At 28.6% G+C, this 9,093-nt stretch overlaps 2 protein-coding genes across 5 annotated transcripts in view; one reads left to right on the forward strand and one right to left on the reverse strand.

The window, feature by feature from the left end:
* The window catches only part of LOC108969900 (cytoplasmic dynein 1 intermediate chain-like), an 11,044-nt gene extending 6,345 nt beyond the window's left edge, over positions 1 to 4,699 (reverse strand). For 2 of the 4 annotated variants that reach the window (XM_018935018.1, XM_018934935.1), the window contains exons 1-6: positions 4,595 to 4,699; positions 3,983 to 4,203; positions 3,770 to 3,916; positions 3,576 to 3,703; positions 2,355 to 2,375; positions 1,136 to 1,183 (exon numbers count right to left, since the gene is read on the reverse strand). In XM_018935018.1, coding sequence (XP_018790563.1) covers positions 1,136 to 1,183; positions 2,355 to 2,375; positions 3,576 to 3,703; positions 3,770 to 3,916; positions 3,983 to 4,137 — 499 coding nt within the window. In that variant the 5' untranslated portion in view covers positions 4,138 to 4,203; positions 4,595 to 4,699. Of the gene's footprint in view, positions 1 to 1,135; positions 1,184 to 2,354; positions 2,376 to 2,748; positions 2,782 to 3,575; positions 3,704 to 3,769; positions 3,917 to 3,982; positions 4,204 to 4,594 lie in introns of all 4 variants that reach the window. The other 2 variants (XM_018935174.1, XM_018935095.1) reach the window with 2 other exon arrangements.
* Positions 4,700 to 5,471: 772 nt separating this feature from the next.
* The window catches only part of LOC108969826 (neurobeachin), a gene marked incomplete in the record, with an annotated part of 552,891 nt that continues 549,269 nt past the window's right edge, over positions 5,472 to 9,093 (forward strand). The window contains 2 exon segments of the mRNA XM_018934817.1: positions 5,472 to 5,690; positions 7,654 to 7,947.

A 9,093-nucleotide genomic window follows, 5' to 3' on the forward strand; every position in this document is an offset into this window, starting at 1 on the left:
TAATTATGTTTTCTTTATGATAAAGTATTAAAAAAATTAAAATGGAATAAAATGCTTAAACTTTCTATTGTTATGATATTTTCAATAAGAATATATTCGATTTTTCTAAATTTGTGACGTAAAAAAAACTCAAAGCTTTTTAGAAGTAAACTACCTCTATTTTATAATATTTTGTTGTTATTACTTTATCAATACGAAAATTAATTGAATTATAATAATTAGAACCTAATGGTTCTTTTAAATTTGTGTCGAAAAAATTCTACTCGAAATGCTTATTTAATATATATTTCTATTTTACACTTCTTGTGTTCTTATTATATTTCCAATAAGAAAATATTAAATTTTTCCAAATTTATGAAGTAGAAAATTACTTTCAAAATTATTGTTTTAAAGTACATTTCTATTTCATAAAAAATATGAATCTTTTTTAAACAAAACTATGCATGCATACGCGTTATATAACAATTTAGTAATCCCTCAAGCTCTCAAAAATATTAAAAAAAAAAATTTACAACAAAATAATTTACATACATAGGTGTATGTATTTTTCTCTAGATCTTAGGTCGCGGTGCAATCCTCGTTTACTTATCTTCTCTAGAATTGTATATTAAATTTTTAATTACTTTGTTAAGTATATTCGTTAATGTTTAATGTTTAAATGTGAGTGTATGGTGACTGCATGAACAATATACATATTAATGACAAAGAGTATTTTCGGCGTTAATGATTCATTTACAGGATGCAGTTGGTGGTTTGGGACAAAACGGGGTGGGAGCGAGACGTAAAAGGAATTTTAGTTTGCACATTTACACATAATTTTTTTCTCAGAAGCAGTTAAATGTGTTAATTGCGTTTTCAATTATATAATCTTGCTTCAACTGGCCATACAGCAGCTGCCTAAAGCCAACACTTAAATCATATAGAACGAAACTTATTACTAATTTAAAAAACGGACTTATTTAATGTTTGCCATTTGAATGCAGAGCTTGCTTTATGCTCAAATTTGCTTGATTAGGTTTTTTAGTTCAGTTTTTTAACTTGCATTTCAGTTTTTTCGTAGAGAATTTGTCACGTTCCTATTTTGCTTCATGTCGATCCGCTACTGTTATAAAATATTGGAGCAGATGTTACCTACCTGTGAATTCATCCTCCCACTCTAAACCCGGATTTAGATTGTATTCGTCTTGAAAAATATACAGAATAAAGATGATTGAAGTAAATTTTTTATATTTTTCGCTAGATTTTTAGTTTAAATTTTTTTGGTTTTTTAGGTAAAAAAAATCATTATGTCGGGATGCAAATTAAGTAAATTATGAAATCCCCAAATTATTAGGAGACACAACTGATACAGTATTTTAATTATGAAAAATATTTATTGAAATATTATCTATATATGTATAAAGGCATAAAACACTGAATTAGATTGTTTGAAGCAAACAGAACGTGTTGATCGCCCGCTAACTAAAAAAAATTATAACTCACTTTTACAGTTTTAGAGCGTTGTAATTGTTTAACTCATACGCTATATAAATATATTTACGTTATTAGCATGCAAGAGACTTGTTTTTTAATTTATCATTATGTACACTTGTGATTTAATGCACACAAAAACAATGAGTAATCAATGCCCTTCCAGCAAATGTTAACAATTTTGTTTATAATGAACATATTTGTATGACTGGATTTATTCGAGGGGAGCATCTAATAATATAAATGAACTAAAAACTAGGCTTGACGCACAATAGTATCCCAAAATAATATTACAATTTCTATACCAATAGTATTAATGTATATGTAAAAATTACTTTTAAAACTTAATGCATTCTTTTGTCGTTTACTAAAACTGAAAAGTTTCTTACAAAAATTCAATTCAATATTTACTAAGCTACTTTTTTTTTAAACTTATAAACAACGAATATTTTGTCGATTTATCAAATCGAAATCATAAAATGGGTGGAGAAAATAAAGTATAATGTGAATCGATTATACAGCGAAAACTTAAAAATACGTACGTTTTAATGGGTTAAGATGACCCACGTGAACTATCAATTTTTGCACAAAAAAGAGTAAAAAAACGAAACAAAAAGTATTTAGCTACAACTACGGCTTAATTATTCACTTGAAAGGGTTAAAAATCGTTTATATGAAAGAAAGTATATATAACTGCATAAAAGTTTATAATTATAGATATATATGTAATGGAGTAAAATACAAAATAATAATCATGACTATACACGCGCAGAGACACATTCAGAGTTCGTGCACACTTGTAGATATATATACATCATATATGCAATAAATATTTCTTTATAAAAGTTAATTAAATTAGTATAAGGCAAGTTAACAAAACTCACCGTAATAATCCGTAGCATGAGCTAGAATCGAAATGAATAAAAAATAAGAAACGTCACATTATTAGATAAGTGTTTTTGAAATGCGACAGATTTTATGTAATTAAAGAAAAAAAAATATAAAATATATATAAAGAATATAAAGCAGTAGAAATCATGTTGTAGAATGGCAAAGAATATTGACATAACAACTAAACAAGAAGGTTAAAGTAAAAACTTGTAAATACAAAAAAGTGCTAAATGGCTGGGCAAGTGCACATAATTTGTAGTGGATAGCCAAATGCGTGTGACAAATAAAGTTACAAAGCAATTTGGAAAATGTATTTTGTTTTTATAAAAATAATTTGATTTTTTTTCTTTTCAATTTGAAGTTTGCCGAAATAATAAATACCAGTACCTTTGCGTGGTCTCCACCAATCCTCCATGTATCCTGATAGAGGTGAGGAGTGGCAAGAAAGAACTGTATTTGTTATTTTATTTCATTATGATTTTCTATTCAAGTTCTGCATACAAGTAATTTGTAGGGGTAACTCAATGTTTACGGGTTAGATAGCCGAATGAAAATGCATGTGTATATATGTATATATTGAGTATATAGCACTGAAATGCGTGATAATTGAAGCGCACATTGTGCTCTCTACTTGTGCTTAATAATAAGTTTCATAACAAATTACATGCGTAGAAAATATATTTTATTACTTGAGTATGCAAAACACTCACGCATAAACATATACAACGAGTATATATATGCATATGTATATACATATGTAATAAATTTGTGTAAATAATGTAAGATAGTTTAAATATATATTTTTGATAGCGCATGTAGTTCGAACATCGTTAGCAAAATACGATGTGATTGATGAAAAACAAGGTATTATATATATAGATGGGAAAAATTTAAGATTAGGGCAATATTTTAGGGGTTGCTAAGGCAAAATAAAAACTTTTTAAATATTATATGAAATTCGAAAAATTATGAAAATTCTTATATCTTCGCTTCTACCAAAATATGTGTTATACCAGTTCAACAGAGCACTTAAGGCATTCAACATATTTGAGCAGTCAAGAATAAACACAAAAGATTTTAAGCTTTCATAATGTAAGGTGGTTAGGAATACAATTTTTTTTTTTAATTTGCATACTTTATACTAAAAGTTTAAGTAATTAGTAACATTAAACAACAAAAAGAAACAATAGCAATTAGATATTTGTAGTACCCACCATCACGTTCGTGTCCACCTGTGCTAGTGGTTTGGGTTTGCTTTGAGTAGACCAGTGTTTCTTTTGCTGGAATGTTAGTAGCCTGCACGTTGTAAATACTCAAATTCAAAGGTTGCTTTTTGACACCGCTGCATAGCAAAAATTATTGTATTATAGATAATATTGTCAATTACTTATTATGTAAAATTACTAACCCAACACCATTCATATTTGCTTGTAGACTTGCGTCCGGCGTTTGAGTGTTAGAGTTGTCCGATGTTAGAGAGTTCACGGATGACAACGATGACAAGACCTCCGATACGGGCGCAACTCCCAGTGAGGACAGCATTTCATCCAAATCTCTAAACAAATTAATTAGAAAAGTGCATTTTTATAACAAAAAAAAGTATTGTAAGCGCTATACTTACTTTCGCTGATCCTTGTCAATTCCGACTCCACCGCCTATGCGGCCAGCCGCTTCCTCCATATCCTTCATCTCTTTTTCACGCCTACGACGATCCTTCTCTTCGCGTAGGGCGGCCAATTTGGCCTTTTTACGTTCCAATTCAGCTTTGCGATCCATGCTGCAAGTGGTTGCTTTTGTTGTTTGAGTTTAACTCCAATGTTGTGTATGTTTTTTCGGTTTTAACTAAATAATTTTAGACAGAATTTCGTTAGCAACGAGTATATAAATTTATGGAAATAAGTGGTTGTAGAGAATGCCAATAAGTTACTGGTTTGATGATGTCATTTGAAATGCAAATTATTTTCTCCATATAAGACTAAACAAAACGTATTCATTTTACCCAAACCTTAGTTAGGCGATAGGTATTTATAAATTATTTTCCACATAAACAAGAGGAATGATTTCTAAATTAAAACATCTATGTTTAATACGTATTTTCACTTCGGACAAGGTTAGATAAATCACCGAATTTCTACGAGCCGTAGAAAATCAATATTAATTTTTTGCCCTCTGCAAATTCTGATTGCTAAATTTATCAAATGTAGGTATTTGAAATATTCCAACAACTGAATACCTTATTTAAAACTTGCTATGGATTTTAAAAAAATATTTTAGTAATTTATATGATTAAATTAACATTTTCGACTAAAATATTTTTATGATTTTCTCCATCTGAAAATTACTCACTTTAGCGGTATTGCCAGCGTTGAAATCAAATGTTAGAAATAGAAAGTGCAAGATAACTCAGTGTTTAGAAGCGTCCAACCATAAATTACTACATCCAATATCTAATTCCACTTTTTAAACTATTTATACTATTATGTACAAAAATCCATATTTGTTTAAATATTGCTGTATAATTGCAGTTGAAACAGCGAATAGTGCTGAAGTTTACAAGTAACTGTAATTGTTAGTATCAAATATTATGGACCAATACTATTTATGTACCGTGAAAATTGTTCAATAGCAATAACTTTTAACGTTCTTTTTAGCATAAATACAGATGCAAATAATTTATAAAATATTAAAATAATAATTAAATATAACTAACTCATAATGTCAAAGTCAGCTGCTTTCCTTTGTTTTATGATTCAAAATCATAACAATCATTTCAAATATACCAGCCAAATTGTATTGTATTGTATTGTTTTATAAGTGGAAAAACACTAATTGTCATCAAAATTTAAACAAGAAATTCTTAAAGATTATATAAAAAAAGTTTATTTGTTCGTAAATAAATGAATCATATAAAATTTCTTTACACATTCGTTGAATACCCTTTGTTTACAGCTGCAAATCAGGGAAGACAACAAAAGCGAACGTCAGCGCGAAAGAAAAACAGTGAAAAACAAAAGATTTTGAGGCATTTTCCAATTGGAGTGTTATTAGTCTTACTGCAAGCAAAGCCAACTTCATGCTTATTGGACTTATATGGAATGTGGAACGCCCAGTTAAGTGGATAACGTTCATACCGAATGTTGAACGGAATTGGTCGTATTAGTTATGTTGACGCCGTCGTGAAAAAACGTTTAGTCGACGCGGTGTTACTGGTTATTAAGAAAAAGCAAAAAAGTGGTTAGAGAACAGAATTAAATAAAAAAATAAGTGTATAAAGAACAAAAAGTACTATAAAAACAACGGTTGCGGGCAAAGCATACAACAAATAAAATGTAATTCAGCACAAATCCAAATTAGTAAATTTAAAATTTAACGTATATACATATATACTTCCACAAATATTAGATTAAAGTTATTTCGAATGCATGGTGTTGGTCTGCAAGAGGAAAAACACAATATGAACAAAATAAGAATTTTTAGTTGGTTAAAAAACTGAGCTCTCCAATTCGTGTGTGTTACACCACGGCAACAACAGGAAAAGCAGTAGCAGTAGCAACCACTGTCGCCATCGTCGACGTCGTACCTTGACGTACAGCGTTGCGTCGCTGCCGCTAATGTACGGGTGTTTTTACTATATTTGTATATAATGCGGGGGGTAGGATTTATAACTTCCAGCGAGAAGATAGTGAACACGTTTATTGAAATTTAGAAAATTACAAAACAATATATTAAACAAGATTTAAACATATGGATAACTTATTTGTTAAAAGTAAATATTTTATTTTTATTGGCCAAGTTAACAGCCAAATACAAAATTTATCGTGGAGATTATAGGAAATCTCAAGTCATGTTTGGACTTGCTTGCTTTTGATGATTTTTCTATTCTTAATGTGCTCAACTACCGACGTTTCTACTGCTTTTGCTTGCGCAGTCGCCGCCTCTGCTGCAGTGACTGCCACTTATGTTAGCACATTATTGTTGTTGTTGCCATTCATTGATTTTTCAACGTACTTTGCCGTGTGAAGACACACTTTAGCCACACGCTACGCATTAAAAACAATTTAATATTTAAAAATTTATGAATGCACAATGTAAACTTGATGTTAAAAACGGCAAAGGGAAAAATCCAATTGGAGAAATGCAATGGAAGAATTGAGTTGTTAAAAATCCCCCGTTATTCCAATGGCATGAACTGTGCCTTTGCTAATATGCAGGTGTGTGCGACTACGTAACGATGGTGTGTTTGTGTGCCGGGAAATTGTGTTTTTTTATTCGAGAAATTCATTCATATTTATTTTGAGTTTTGTTTCATTGAATGGTTTCGCATATATTTTGTGGAAAATTAGTGCTGAATGATAGAAATTAATGAATTTGTGTCAAAAATCCGTACTTGATTGCCGCAAAATTATAACCTGTGTTACTAACCAAAAAAATTACTACACATCGCAAATGCAAATTTTTAACGCTTTCATTTCAACTTGCAATAAACGTTTGCTCTCCTCCTCGCCTACAGTGTTCGCTTGTGTGTTGCGTTGGTACACATGTTCAAAAGTACAAAGATACGTATTTATCTGTGCACACACGTCCATATAATATATTTGACAACTGATATTAAATATATATGTACTTGTACTCGTTCATACGTGTGTTTGTATGTATGTGTGTAAATTTAGTTAATTTATTTTTGCAGGCAAAAGGTAGATAATACAAGACAGAGAATAACTGTCAGCAGTTGCTCGCCCTTTTATTCCGTTGAATTATATATATCTACAAACATAGTTGGGATTTTATTTTACATATATGTATGTGTGTATACATATGTTAGTGAAATATTATATTTTATAGTGATAAATGATATTTATCAAGTGTTGAAGCACTGACGCTCTCTCTGTGGTATTGAAAAAGAATGCAATAAACTGAGTTTTTATAAATGCAATTAAAATATTTTGTGTTAATCGGCATTTCGTTAAATATATACTTACGAGTGGATATAATTGTGAAATATGTGCATAATAATTAATTATGTATGTATATACTAAATATTATGAAATTATATACATTTCTGAGTAAATGAGTAAAACTAAAAAAAGAAAAAAAAAATGACTGAAAGTGCATATTTGTAAAGTTAAAAGTAAAAAATATAAAAGCTCAATTGTACACGCAGCTAAATAATATTACAACTAAACATTTTTACAATAAATTTAACAATGCGCACAGTACACCATGCATTTAAAATAACTCGCCGTAAACCTTTTCTATAATACTTATTATTTACAATTAAAATCAAATATATAGTATATACATTGAAAGCTCTATTTAGCAGACAACTCCATTAATCGTGCAAATTCACCGGTGCCAAAATTTTTGATATATATTAAGTGAGCTTCTCTATTTACCCTACATAAAGGCACCTCTTGCCAGTGTCGCCTTTGGGAGAATTCACTATTTATATGTATTACCTGCATTAAATCTATTGACAAGCCTGCAATAAATATAATTATGTATATACAAATGGGAGTGAATGTTTGTATATAAATACATATGTTGTAATGCTTTATAACTAATTTATTATAATTGAGAACAAATTAAGTAAGTCTTGCTTAGAGTTACTGATTTTAAATGAACTATTTTCAATTATATATTGTTTTTATAAAAAAAATAAATATATGTATGTATGTACATAAATATTTATACAAATCAATCGCAAACGACTCTTTTCCTGTCTCTTATACACATCTAGATGTGTATAAGAGACAGCCTATATATATATATGTTTTTCTAAATCTATAAAAAAATAATAAAATATACTTTTCAAATAAATAACCTTGGCCGATCTAACATCAGTATGCCCTTAGTTCAAGACATGATGTTAAATAAAAAACTGTGAATTACAATTTTTTTTATTCGACTTTTTTCGTTTAGGACAAAAATGCCAAATATAGTCTTCTGTTTAATCATTTAAAGAGCCTTTATGTCAGTACAATTATTATTGTTATAGTGTAAAAAAATAAATTTTTTGTCAAACAAAATTTAAATGAAAAAAAAAAAATGTTGGACTTTATTTTAATTTTCGTCAAAAAGGCACGTGGAAGCTTGTTTCTGATGGTCTAAAAAATTCTGAGTAAACTTTGAAGCTTGGAGGAGTAACCTAATTTATTAAATAGAAGTGAAATACCGAGTCCGAAATTTGTATACTTATTTTTAAAAAATAAAAGTTATTAAAAATATTTTGTATCGGTATAAAATAAAAAAATATAATGATAAAAAAATAATTCTAATATTATTCTTCTTCTTAATTGGCGTATATTAGTAATAATAAAAAAAAAAACAATAATAATCAAAATAATATTAATAACTATAATAGTAATAAAAAAATCATAATGAGTTAAAAAAATATATAAAACGCACGCAATTTGTTTGTGTACTTAATTTATTATGTGTCTTACATTGTTTTTCTTTATTCATTGATATTTTGTAATGGCTTTAAACAAGCGAACATAAAATTTGAGATATTTGGCCTACATTTTATAGCCTATTGTTGTTGTGAAATTCTAGAACATATTGTAAATACCAATTAGTAATACATTTGTAATATACACCTTTATATATCTACATACATATGTAAGTGTAAATAAATGCAATAGTGAAATGTAGAAGCCATATGCTGGAGCTCCCATTCCGGAAGCAAACATATACATATTTATATAAATAATTGATTAAAAAATAATAACTACA

This window comes from Bactrocera latifrons, unplaced genomic scaffold (genome assembly GCF_001853355.1).
Source record: "Bactrocera latifrons isolate USDA-ARS-PBARC rearing strain unplaced genomic scaffold, ASM185335v1 scaffold_0, whole genome shotgun sequence".
In the NCBI taxonomy this organism is placed as follows: domain Eukaryota; kingdom Metazoa; phylum Arthropoda; class Insecta; order Diptera; family Tephritidae; genus Bactrocera; species Bactrocera latifrons.